Source organism: Neopsephotus bourkii, unplaced genomic scaffold, assembly GCF_033783945.1.
Source record: "Neopsephotus bourkii isolate Nb327-2 ecotype Australia unplaced genomic scaffold, CSIRO-AGI_Nbou_v1 NB_1634, whole genome shotgun sequence".
NCBI lineage: Eukaryota > Metazoa > Chordata > Aves > Psittaciformes > Psittacidae > Neopsephotus > Neopsephotus bourkii.
This window is the reverse complement of record NW_026902109.1, coordinates 22,245-35,127: the sequence shown is the minus strand read 5'-3', so window position 1 is coordinate 35,127 and position 12,883 is coordinate 22,245. Positions and strand designations below refer to the sequence as shown.

Here is a 12,883-nt window from a genome sequence, read left to right as displayed (position 1 = left end):
CAAGGTTTTCTGTTAGCAGGTTTATAGGTAGCTGCCAAACAAGTTTTCTTGCATGCACTTAAAGGCATCACATTTAACTTTCCATGAGAAATCTGGCGATAACCCTAATAACATTTAATTAAAAGTGTAATTCTCAATCCATTCTGGGCCATTCAGGCTGGAGAATGGCAGTGTCTCCTATCTGGGGATAAAGGAAACTTCTGTGTCCTCTTGCTGGATCTGGTTTGGTGTTTGATACTAGTGATCTCAGCTGAAGTGCTCCAGGTTTGCTTACCTTTACTAGCTTTCAGATTTCTAATCTTCTGAAGAACAGTAGTGTTACCAGCAGAGCTCTCTAGTGTGAAGAGTCTTCGTCAGATTTGAGCTGCTTATTGAGAATTATTGTGCATGAAACAAACCCAACTTGAATGACCAAGTGACTTTAAGCACCTAATGTTAAGTGTCAATGTGAAATTTAAAGCAGTGAAGTGTCCTGGGTTTTTAATGGCAAAATTTAAGTTAAGTAAATTCAGTGGCTAGCAAGAGCTGGCCTCAGCCAAAGGGTTATTGGTGCTGATGAGCTAATGTTGGTAACAGGGTGACTGCCTTGAAAATATTACCCTGGTTCAGCTCTTCCATAATTTGTGCCACCTGGCATCACTTAGTAAGTCCACAACTTTTGATCTTGTCTAATAAAGTTGCTTAGTTTACCTTGGACCTTTCTTCAGTTTCCTTTCAAGAGCAAAATGCATGCTCATATGAGAGCAAAATGGCTTAAGGCTTGAGTACATATATTATGTGTGAATTTCTGATGGATAGAAGTTAGTAATTTGCAGGAGGTTGACCATGTTTTTTCATTTCTCTGACTTGTAGCTTTGCTATTCTTCCATCTCAGACTACTGCTGTGTTCTCTCTAGGTTTGTTTCAGTGTAGCTGTGTGAAACCTTTTTCTTCTAGTTGTTGAAGTTGGTATGATAATCTTACAGATACCCTTATATCACTTGGTTCAATGAGACTTTGTTTAAAAAGAATACAGAAGATCTTGTAATCTTCCTGCCTGCAGAGCCTGGGCATGAAGGAGACCTTTTTCAGGAGTCCTCCCAGTATAGATGAGAGGGAAATGTTGGTGTGGGTTTGGTTTTTTGGGTTTTTTTTTTGTTTGCTTGTTTTTGTTTTGTAAGAGTCACTGTATCCAGACTAACATAGGCAGGGCTGACCACATTGAGCTGTTGGGCATGCAATTTTATTTCTTGGGTCTGTATAGATGAGAAGGTCTGCTATGCAGTTCAAGAGGACTTTGGGTGATTGTTATTTAGCGAACACTGACAAATGAACTCTGAAAATGTCAGAAGACTTTAACTGTTAATCTGAAAATGGTACAAGAAGTTCCATCAGCTGTGACTACAGGAGGGTTGTGAGGCCAACATGGAGCTGGACAATACCTCCAAAACCCTTAGCAATCACTTCGAAGTAATTATAAGTGCCTGTAGATCTGTCGGCAAAATTAAACTCTCAGGAGGTTATGGGAACTTCAAGCTGATAGTTTAAATGATCTTGGATTTGGATCTCAGTCTGCACTTAGAGGCAGGTATTGGGTCTAGATTGAGGTACATTTTTCTGTCAGTCTGAGCTGAAAAACTGCACAGGGTAGGCATAACTACTGTATATCAAACTACTGTGATTAAATCAGCTTGTCTCAAATGTCTGATACTGCACTGTGGATTTTATGGTACAGATCTGGTTATGGGAAGAAGAACATCTGCATCTTAGTTTTTTTTGTTTTGTTCAGTTTTTTCTTTAAGGCAGATGCCTGTGATGTAACTGGAATTGAAGCAAAACACATTCAAAAAAAGCTTCTAGCTAATAGTCATTTTCAGAAGCCTGTTCGTTAAATTGTGTTCCTTGTGAGCACTTTGTCTGGTATTCTGATCTGCTGTATAAAGTCCAAAATTCAGTTTGAGCCTTGATCTTTAAAATTCCTTTGGCCCTTATTACATCAGTGTTGTCTCCCATGAGGTACTTTGCACCCTGACGCTTCAGCTTAAGGTGGATGAAACCTCACTTTGAGGTTTGTTTTTCAGTGAAAGCAGTGACAGTTATTCTTAAGAGCTAATTTCATAAAGTCTTCCCTCAGCTTGAGTGGCCATGCCATGTTCCGGTACCCATGAATTTAATTTATTAAACTAATTAGGTGAATGTAGTGGGAAAGGAAGAAAAATAACTTGATGCTTTGAAGAGCTGGAGGGAGATAAAAGGATAAATGACCAGCTCAGCCAAGTTGTATTGTTTAGTTTGAGTCCCTGAAGACCTCTGCAAATTTATCCCAAGGAAAATAAATTAAAAGATGTCTAGTGAGAAGTCTTCTGTCTTGTCTTCTTCGGAATTTGTCAGGAAAGCAGAGTCCCTGCAGTTGTTTCTTCAGGCAGGCCCTTAAGTGCCAAGAAACTCCTTCCTGGTTCTGTTCCTCCTGGTAAAGTTTAAGGTGAGGCATGACAAGACCATGCCTTCTGCTTCTGCTGGCAGTGGTTTACATGCAGTGGCCTTGTTTGCTTTGGCACTGCTATCCTCTGAAGCTGCTGCAGCACTATTGGTATAAGCCATTTTTCATCCCTCTGCTGCAGCATGTTCATCAGCTTTGTCCTCTCCTCTGCTGACCTCACTGGAGGTGTCAGGGGAGCACTAAGAACCAGCACTAAAGGGCACTGCTGCTTTTGCATTGTCCTTAAGAAGGATCAATCATAGTAGTACCATCACCCCAGTTACAAAGAGGTGGAATCTCCCTTAACTGTGGTCTTAATATGGAAATGCACTTTCTTCTCTAAAGCCTCACTGGAAGGATGATGCCTTTTCAACTGTGGTGATACATCCACCTGCTTATGGAGCTGTTGGGTGCTGGAAGCATCATATCACACTTGCGTTTTCCTGCTGTTTATTGTAGATGGCACCTGGACTCCAAATCCCTCCCATTCTGTAGCAAGGAAACTGATGCCGTTAGTTGTTTCTGTTTTGATTTGAACTGGTCTTTTGGTTTGAGCAGGAGTATTCGTCTCATCTCCTTGGAGGGCTACATATTTTTTGAGGGACTCATCATCTGGACATAGGATGAATCTGGACCAGGTTAGCTTGAAGACGTTTTTGTGGGGTATTTTTCCTGGTGCCATATTCTTCATGAGATATCCACAGGCTGGCTGATGACTCATTAGAGCATTACAGAAGAAAACACTCTCTTGCCCTGGATGTTCATCCTCTATTTCCAGATCCTGGGGTGGGCTCTCTTAAGACTGTTTCTGAGGAACTGCTAGTGAAAACGAGGTTGCTAAGTGTACAAGCAGTTTGGGCCTGGCAAGAATCTACTGACTGCTTCCTTGCATGGATGGGGCCCAAAAAGGCTTCTTCATAGATGTGATGGCTTGTAGGCACTTGGCGACAGTGGCAAACACCTGTTAGTCTCCCAAGACAACTGTAATTACAGCATGTTAATTTGGTAAATTAACTCGATTCCCAAATGTACTGGAGAGGTGTTTGTTGAAGCAGGTAACTTCTTAACTATCAGAAGTGTTTCTGACTGAATTATTTAACTTTTGTCTTTGTTGTTGCACTTGCTTACAGACTGTTGGTCTTGTAGGAGCTTACAGAAATGCACAACAATCTGGAAGTGGTTTTGTATGCTTTACCTAAAATACTGAAAATGGGTCTGCTGACCTTTGGTAGAGAAGGCAGATAGAAGCTTTGTCAGGCCTTCTGAGTTCCCAGTATTTGTGTACTTAGATGGTTTTATTAATTTGTGAGGAAGAAGAATATAAGTTAAGGAGTAGTCCAGGTCTTCCCTGTCCGCTTCTCATTGGCTGGGGAAAATATTGTGATATTCTGCTGGTGCCAAATTACCTTCAGTAGGGAGGCATGCTCATATGATACACACTAGAACCACTTCCATTCCTCATCTGATTCCCTCCCTTGCTTGCCAGGAGACGTAAGGAGCTAGGAAGATGGGGCAAGAAACTGGAATTAGAGCTCTGGTAAACCAAAATATGTAAAGTAGCTCTGGAGTCAGTTTGTGTTCTGGCCCAGGGTAATATGAAGGAATGTTGGATTCTGTTATGTGCTAGATTTCTCACCCCTGCAGCTTTAACAGAAATGCAGAAATACAGCTATTGTGGGAAGACTGGCCATTTACATTATGGATCTTCTGTCTGAAAAATCAAATTGGAGTAAAATAGAAAGGTTAATTTGTAAAGAGGAAGTGAACATAGCTAGCTTCAGATGGAGAATTGCTTATTAATGTGCTAGTCAGGACCAACCTGCTAATGGTAGTTGATCTTAGAAACTTCAAATCTTGACTTGCAGAAGTATGCCAAGTGATGGAGACCTAAAAGTATTCAGTGCATCCTATGGAGCTGTTTAGCTGAGATCTTAAAGTTCCTGGGCATATTATCTTCAGATTGTCTAGCCAAGTGTAAAATATAACTGCTTGTTCAGTAGCACATCTGGAGATAGACACAATAAACCTGCTAGTCATGATGATAAATATGTAATATAGTGGATAATATCAGTCCAGTGGCTCTTTAAAATCACAGATATATTTGTATTTTGCCTCCTTGTAAAGGAATGCCTGTTGCAGTGTTACGATGGGTAGTGTAACTTGTACCTTTCCAGCTGTGGATGATCATTTGTAATGTTCTGCTTAAGTTGACTATATTTAGACTGCTAATGCCTCATACTCCCATTTAAAATTTCCTGTTGAGTAGAAGTACAGCAAAGAACTTTGAGTCTGACTTCCTCTTACTACTGGCCAGCAAACAAATGACTGGTAGAAACCATCTCTGTAAAGCAGTAATGAACCCACTATGATAGGAGTCCTGTATTTGTAGGGTGGTTTTGCTTAATTACAGCTATTTCTGTATGAAAAGAAAAAGTGCTTTGTTACATGGGAAGTTATGGGAGAGGATATTCTCTATTGATAAATATTACTCACCTGAGCTGGTTTGCACAGGTTGTCTCTTGGGTTTGGCTACTGCTTGGCAAGGAATGAGCAAAAAAATCTCTTCATGCCTTATGATTACAGATTTGTTTAATTTGTCATCTGTGTTTTTTATAGGTATGATAGATTGTTTTAAAACGACCTTTCTATAAGGAGTGACTTCTGAAGGCTTAATTGGTTAAAGTTGAGTTTGATTAATGCAGAGTTTTGTGTACTGTCTGGGGAAATCGTTGAAAATGCCTTTGCATGCAATGTAACCAGCAATGTACTGTTGTCAGAACAAGTTTTGTCTGATGTTACAGATTTGGTTTTGACCGGTTGATGATGCTAGTCTAATTAATGTGCCATTAGTGTATACTGAAGCAAGCTTGTTCTTTGTCTTCTTCCTCCCCCAGGACAAAATGTTTCACTTTTGGGTAAATACATTCTTCATAGGACTGGATGAAAATTCAGACAAAGTAGAAAATGGAAGTCTAGTTGCAGATCAGGAACTTGATGGTATTTTCAGTACGGAGCGCTCAGATAATGATAAGGAATATTTAATCCTTACATTAACAAAAAATGATCTAGACAAAGCAAATAAAGACAAAGCCAACAGATATTTCTCTCCGAACTTCAAGGTCAGTATATCATATGTGTAAACAAAGCTGAAACACTGCATGATGTTATCTGTCTGTCTTGCCTTATGTTGGCAAGAATTCATATGTTAGTGTGGCCACCACTTAGCAAAGCTTCTAACTTTATCTGCTTTTTGGGAAGTCAGGAATTATTGAGAGACTGGAAGTAAAGTTTTCTAGTTGTTTCAGATTTTTATCCAAGCAATTTGAGACTAGTAGTAGGAGACCCAGGTAGTATCTTTCCTGTACCAGCAGCATTGCAGCTCTGTGCTTTACACAGTAATTCTCAAGTTGATTTGCAGAGGTGCTTGCTTCATGGGAATGTCTTAACGTATGAGTTGAGCTTTGAGGCATATGAGCCATTGCAAGCACTGTTTTTAAAAATTGAAAAGGCATTTTTAAGAATTTTAGCATTTTCTAACTTGCTCATGAAATACCAGTTTGAACTCAGCAGTGCTTGTTTGACAGTGATGGTCATAGTTGCTTTTTGGAATGTTGCTTGGATCAGACTTCTAAAGCACACACAAGTCACCAGTTAAAGAATGTTTTGTTCATTCCTGTGCACACTTACTGGAATCTCTGTGACTGCAGAGGTCTAGAAGGTGGGGGTGGTCAGAAAGCTCAGTATGGCATGGACCACTGCAGTGGTATGTTCTGCTGCTGTTAACTCAAGGGTACCTATGTTTGGTGCAGATCTGCAGAACTCCTTCAGCTGGGCTTGAAAAACCTGCTGCTTTGCTAGTTCCTAATTTTGTCATGGTGATAGTGTAAGGGGCTGGCTACCCTCAGAAGAGCTTATTCTTTCTTTCCACAGCAGAGAGAGGAGCATGTGTGTGATTCAGTGTAGTGAGAGGAGCCACACTGTTAAAAATTGCGTTGTTACCTGTGCTTGTTTGAAGTCCAGATTCCCTTTTTAAATGTTGTTCTTTTCTTTCCCAGGTAAAGCTATTTTTCACAAAAACAGTAGAAGAGCCATCAAATCCAGAGGCTAGCAGTTCAACTTCTGTAACACCAGATGTTAGTGACAATGAACCTGATCATTATAGATACTCTGACACCACTGACTCTGATCCAGAGAATGAACCTTTTGATGAAGATCAGCATACGCAGATTACAAAAGTCTGAATATTTTTTTTATCAGAGATAAAAAACACAAAAAAAAACAACCACGAAGAGTGACAAACTTGAATAAACTGAAAAAAGGACCTTTTTAAATGGCAAAAGGACATAGTGTCAGATTACCAATTATAGGAACAATTCTTTCCTGACCAATCTTGTTTTGCCCTATAAATCTACAGGGTTTGACACTTGTCCAGTTGGGGGGAAAAAAGGTTACGTAGCTCTTATATGTATATACCTTTTTGTGTCAAAAGGACATTAAAACTTCAATTAGGAACTATAAACATGGCACTTTCCCATTTTATTCCAGTTTTATAAAAGTGGAGACAGACCTAATGTGTATACGTAGGAATTTTTCCTTTTGTGTTCTGTCACCAAACGAAGTTTCAAAAATATACAGGTTCACATCCTGCCCCTTTTTTTGCACTTGTGTGGCAACAGAAAAGTCTACAGTTGGCTAAGAAATGTTTCTAGAAGGTTTTATTGCATTCAAATGTATGTATTTTGGATGGGGGATGGAAAGTAATGCTCAGAAAGGAATATAGTCCGCTGGAGCTTGGCCCGTGTACCATATCTGGCTATTTACATGCATCTTTCTTTAGCATGCTACCATAATTCATCCTGGACAATTGAAGAGTCGCCGCTGTCACTGCTTGTTGTTTGTGCGTTTTATTTTTCTAAGTGTAATGGTGCTAGAAAAGGCAGCTAGAGGGAGTGATTCTGTATAGGGGTACAGGAATGAACCTTTGCAACATCCTAAAGACCCGCAAATGAAGGGAGAAAAATTAACGGGGTCACAGAAAGGAAACACAGCAACAATGACTTAACCATACAAATGTGGAGGCTATCAACTAAAATATGGGCTTGAAACAAATTGTTACAAAATTTGACAATGATTTATTAATTGGTTTTTTTTATGGATTGTAATGGCTGCTCCATCTCCTGTGTAATCAAGGCCAGTGCTAAAAGTCTGATGCTATTAGTGCATACATCAGTCAACATTGTACATTTATATTATTTTTCAATCATATTCCTGCTGTGAATACTTCATGTGCTGCCTTGCAAGCTTTTCTTTCTCATTAATATAAAAATGTTTTGTAATGGTGCACAGGAAATTTCAATTGGAGATGCTCCAGGTTAATGTTTGTTTTGAAGATTTATGATGCATTTATTCAATCAAACCTCTGTCAGCTGTTCTGCCCCTTTGACCTTACACATTCTATTACAATGAGTTTTGCAGTTTTGCACACTTTTAAAAAAACCCTGTCATTAACTGTTACGGAAGTTTACTTGAATACTCAGTACCTGTTGTAAAAACAGACATTACACACAATATAGAGGAAACCAGTGCTGCAATAAATTCTCAACGCTGTGCATACATGAAGATGCATACTTTTGAAAAGCAGAGCTTGTCCCAAATATATGGTTTGCTATTTAAAAAAACCATCAACTCAACACCAAAACAAACCACCCAACAAATTAGATTCCTGAACTGGGAGTATTGTATTATTTTTTCATAGGGATATAGTCAGGAATAGGGCTTGAGATTTACTTTCAGTGTTTAATTGACATGCCCAGACTGCAGATGATTTAAGAGTACAACTACTGTTGCATACAAATATGAAGTAGCTGACAAAACTGTTCTCTATAAAGTATGCCATGAATAGCTGTCCCCAAATTAACACTTCTTTTTTTTTTAGGACATAATACAACACCACCACCACCACCCCCCATACCCCCCCTTAACTTATTGGTGCTGACATTGAAGTTCATTAGCTGTGTTCTCACCTAGATAACTGTGTGTGGAATCTGTAAGGGCCCTGTACAGCAGCATTAATGGTAAGAATTTGAATGAGACAAGGCAGGATTTCCAGTAATTATTATTGGTAAACAAAGGTATAAAATGCCTTTTTTTTTTTTTTTTTTTTTGGTATCTATTGGCCAGTTTTGCTCCTCAGATTAATGATTCTAACTTCTAACAAAGCCGATAACTTTTTTCTTATAGGTTTAATTACACTTCAGTAGCTTAATGGTTCAAGATTGCTGGTTCCAGCGCTCATTATTCCCACTGTTATCGACAAGCAGGAGGTGGTTACTTTGGGATGTGACATTTAGCTCTTACCCTTCACAGTATCACAGTATGTTAGAGATTGGAAGGGACCTCAGAAGATCATCTAGTCCAATCCCCCTGCCGGAGCAGGAACACCTAGATAAGGTTACACAGGAACGTGTCCAGGCGGGTTTTGAATGTCTCCAAACAAGGAGATTCCACAACCTCCCTGGGCAGCCTGTTCCAGTGTTCCGTCACCCTCACTGAGAAGAAGTTTCTTCTCAGGTTTAAGTGGAATCTCTTGTGCTCCAATTTGTACCCATTACCCCTTGTCCTTTCATTGTTTGCCACTGAGAAGAGCCTGGCTCCATCCTCGTGACACTCCCCCTTTATATATTTATATACACTAATAAGGTCACCCCTCAATCTCCTCCAAACTATAGAGACCCAGCTCCCTCAGTCTTTCCTCATAAGGGAGATGCTCCACTCCCTTAATCATCTTAGTTGCCCTGCGCTGGACTCTCTCCAGCAGGTCCCTGTCCTTCTTAAACTGAGGGGCCCAGAACTGGACACAATATTCCAGATGAGGTCTCACCAGGGCAGAGTAGAGGGGAAGGAGGACCTCTCTCGACCTACTAACCACCCCCCTTCTAATACAACCCAGGATGCCATTGGCCTTCTTGGCCACAAGGGCACAGTGTCGGCTCATGGTCACCCTGTCGTCCACCAGGACCCCCAGGTCCCTCTCCCCTACACTGCTCTCTAACAGGTCGTTCCCCAGCCTGTACTGGAACCTGGGGTTGTTCCTGCCCAGATGCAGGACTCTACACTTTCCCTTGTTATATTTCATCAAGTTATTCCCCGCCCAGCTCTCCAGCCTGTCCAGGTCTCTCTGGATGGCAGCACAGCCTTCTGGCGTGTCGGCCACCCCTCCCAGCTTAGTGTCATCAGCAAACTTGCTGATAGTACACTCAATTCCCTCATCTAAATCGTTGATGAATATATTAAAATCATGTTTTACATTGTGTGTTTTTTAACAGTTGAAAATTATGTTGGCTAATAAACAAAAATGGTTTTGCTTTAAAAGTATTCAGATATTGACACTGCTGCGTGTCCCACTTTGGGTAGTAAAAATGGGGTTGGTGCGGTTCTGCTATGTAACACTGAGGGCCAGATTGGAAATCATGACGCAATGGGCTTTTGCACTGTTATTTTTCCTTTGGAATGTGAAGGTTGGAATGAGGGTTTTGATTTTTTTTGAATGTTTCGATGTCTTTGAGCAGCCTTGCTTACATTTTATGGTGTAGTCATTGGAAATGGAAAAATGGCATTATATATATATTATATATATAAATATATATATTATACATACTATCCTATACTTTATTTCAGTTACCACCCCCATAGAAGTTGACAAGAATTACTATGACTGAAAGGTTTTTGAGTCCTTATTAAAACTTTATTTATGACAATATCCATAATTAGCTTGAAATGCATTCTGTAGGTAATCTTTCCTTGAGTTTCTGGACTGTATGCTTAAACCTTTTTGGATGTGCAACGGCTTACACGTCTGAAACTACTTGAAGGCATCACTTTGGTAAGAGCTTGCTGTGAGGCCCTGAAGCATCCCCATGTCATTGGTAGCCCCACTCAAACTATTTGCCACAGCTATTAAAGGGCAGTTGTATAAATAGCTTCTGGATTTGTTCCTGTGGCATACATCGTAAACTGAAGTGGAGTTTACATGCAGCATCAAATGTTTCAGCTTTCAAAATTAAAAAAAAATAATAGAAAAATACTAAAAAAAATAGGATGTTAGTGTGCAAGTTCCATGTTTAGTCATAGCAAATGTGTGCAATATGTTAACGATGCCTGCGGTTGCCACGAAGTGCCTCGTTTACCTTTTAAATACTGTTAGAAAGTGTCATGCATGCAGATGGATGGGGTGGAACTGTGCACTAAAAGGGGCTCCAACTGCAGTGTTTGGCAGAGCTGCCTTTCTCTGCCGGTTCAAATTTTCAGTCTGTTTTCATATAGCATATATATATATAGATACTAAAAAAAAAAAAATCAGTCTGTTAAGCAGCCTTACTCTGATTCAGCCTCTTCAAATACTATTGTGCTGTGCAACAGTGGCTCTGTGTGTAACTGAGAATACACAAAACCCAAGTATGACATGTACAGGATAATGCCTCATACAAATCAGATGTCCGTTTGTTATTGTGTTTAACAACCCTTTATCTCTTAGTGTTAAAACTCCACTTAAAACTGATTAAAGTCTCATTCTTGTCACTGTGTGGTGGTTTTATTCAAGTATTTTGAGTATGGAAGCAAGTGAAATATTTTGCTTGTAAGCAGTGAAATTTTGAGCATGATCATTTTAGCAAAGGATGCTCTTTTGTATGTCAAGGGATTTTAAAGGAGCTACAGCTTAAAACTGTGTTCAGAGGCTTTAAACAAGTGTAGGCATTGGAAGTGCAGATTGTGTGCAGGGAGATCAAGCCCTTTACTGTGATGCTGCCACAGTGAGATGCAGGACTGCTTTCCCATGGAACTAAACCATATTCAGTCTCCAAGTAAAAGAACTTTTGAAAATGCCCTTTACCTTAATTTTAATGTCAACCAGTGCATCTCCCGAAAAATGATTGAGAAGTCTTTCCCTGAAACAGCTTTGAATTGGCAATGAGATGCATTTTCCCCAGTGGGAAAAGGATGCTCAACATGTATATCAAGTATGAAGTTTGGGGTTCTTCTGGTTTTTTCCTCATCTGTTTTCAAACAGCACTTAAAATGTATGTGATGTTCCCCTTTTCTGTTAGAGTTACCCATTGAGCCTCTAGAAAAGAGAGACTAATAGCTCAGGCGATAGCCTTTGTGCTTCTAGTGATGGTGAGGAACCAGGGTGGTGGTCTGCACCCCATGAATGATGTTACTTTATGTAACTCTTGTTATTCCTCCTTCCTTCCTGCTGGTGATAGCACCAACTCTGTATCACATCTGGCTGAGCATTTGCAAAAAATGTGCTGATGAAGTAGAGGCTTGGTGCTGTGACCAGTTCTTCAGTGCAGGAGAAATGGAAAGTAGTTTTGGTGCCTTATGGCAGTGGAGTTTGCCAGCTGTGTCTGTCTCTTTCAAGTGGATGACAGAGTTGTGGGATTTACACCCTTTTAATACAACAGCAAGCGGTACTGCTCAGTCTGTTAACACATGTTCCTTTTTTGGGGGTAAGCTGCTCTTTCATCCAGAAAATGAAAGTAGAGTGGAAAGGTATAGAAAGGAAGGATAGGAATCCTTGTCGAGACAGTGTTCGCTATGTTGAGTAGTTACTATAAAGATACAGATCTATACAAAGGGATTCTAGTCTCAAGACAGGTGAAACGCACTATTGCAGTGTGTATAAAGTATTGTATTTGACTTACAGCTTGTCTTATCTGAAAGACCCATGATCTAGCCCTTAGCAGCTCAAAGGTGCTTCTATAAAAACATTTTATCCATGTATAGCTGTATGAATTAGTGCTCTGGTGACTAATGTCGTGATGGCATTTCCAAGGATGGTGCTGAGTGGCTGTATAGAGGTTGCTCCCTTATGTTCCACCCCTGCACCTGCAGTTTCCATGTACTCTCTGACTACCTCTCTTGCTGAAAGCTTCAGCACAGGTGCCCTGGTGAGCTTTTGCTACCTTTGTTGTTGGCAACAAACAGCAACCTGGTCTCTTTTTAGGCATCCATGGAGTGATAGTAATTAATTGCATCTTTCCTTAAAAAACTGCAGCTAGGGTTATAAATCACACTCTTTCAGGAAGGAATTATGTTGGTAGCGGACTCTTAAAACACTTTTTGCACCAAAAAAAAAAAGCCCAACAAACCAGCCCTACGGGGTAAAACCAGCCCTATAAATTGAGATTACAGATACAAAGGGAGGGCAGGTCAAATAAGCTGGCTTGAGTTTTGGAAGAAGTCTTCTCAGAAACACTATATGGGTTGTTTGTTACTTCTGCTTCTTTGGTTTCTTCTTAATCCTATTCTTTGGTATCTGTTTAACCTCTCTTCTTTCCACATCTGTTCTTCTTGTTAAGTTTCGTCCTTCTGTTCGTACAATTCAAAATGTTTTGTGCTAAGCATCTGAGAAAATACATTTAT

At 40.0% G+C, this 12,883-nt stretch overlaps 1 protein-coding gene across 1 annotated transcript in view; it reads left to right on the top strand.

Moving 5' to 3' along the window:
• The window catches only part of PTEN (phosphatase and tensin homolog), a gene marked incomplete at its 5' end in the record, with an annotated part of 48,349 nt that extends 41,047 nt beyond the window's left edge, over positions 1-7,302 (top strand). The window contains 2 exons of the mRNA XM_061373811.1: positions 5,353-5,577; positions 6,514-7,302. Coding sequence (XP_061229795.1) covers positions 5,353-5,577; positions 6,514-6,699 — 411 coding nt within the window. The remainder of the gene's footprint in view (positions 1-5,352; positions 5,578-6,513) is intronic.
• Between the last annotated feature and the right edge of the window lie 5,581 nt (positions 7,303-12,883).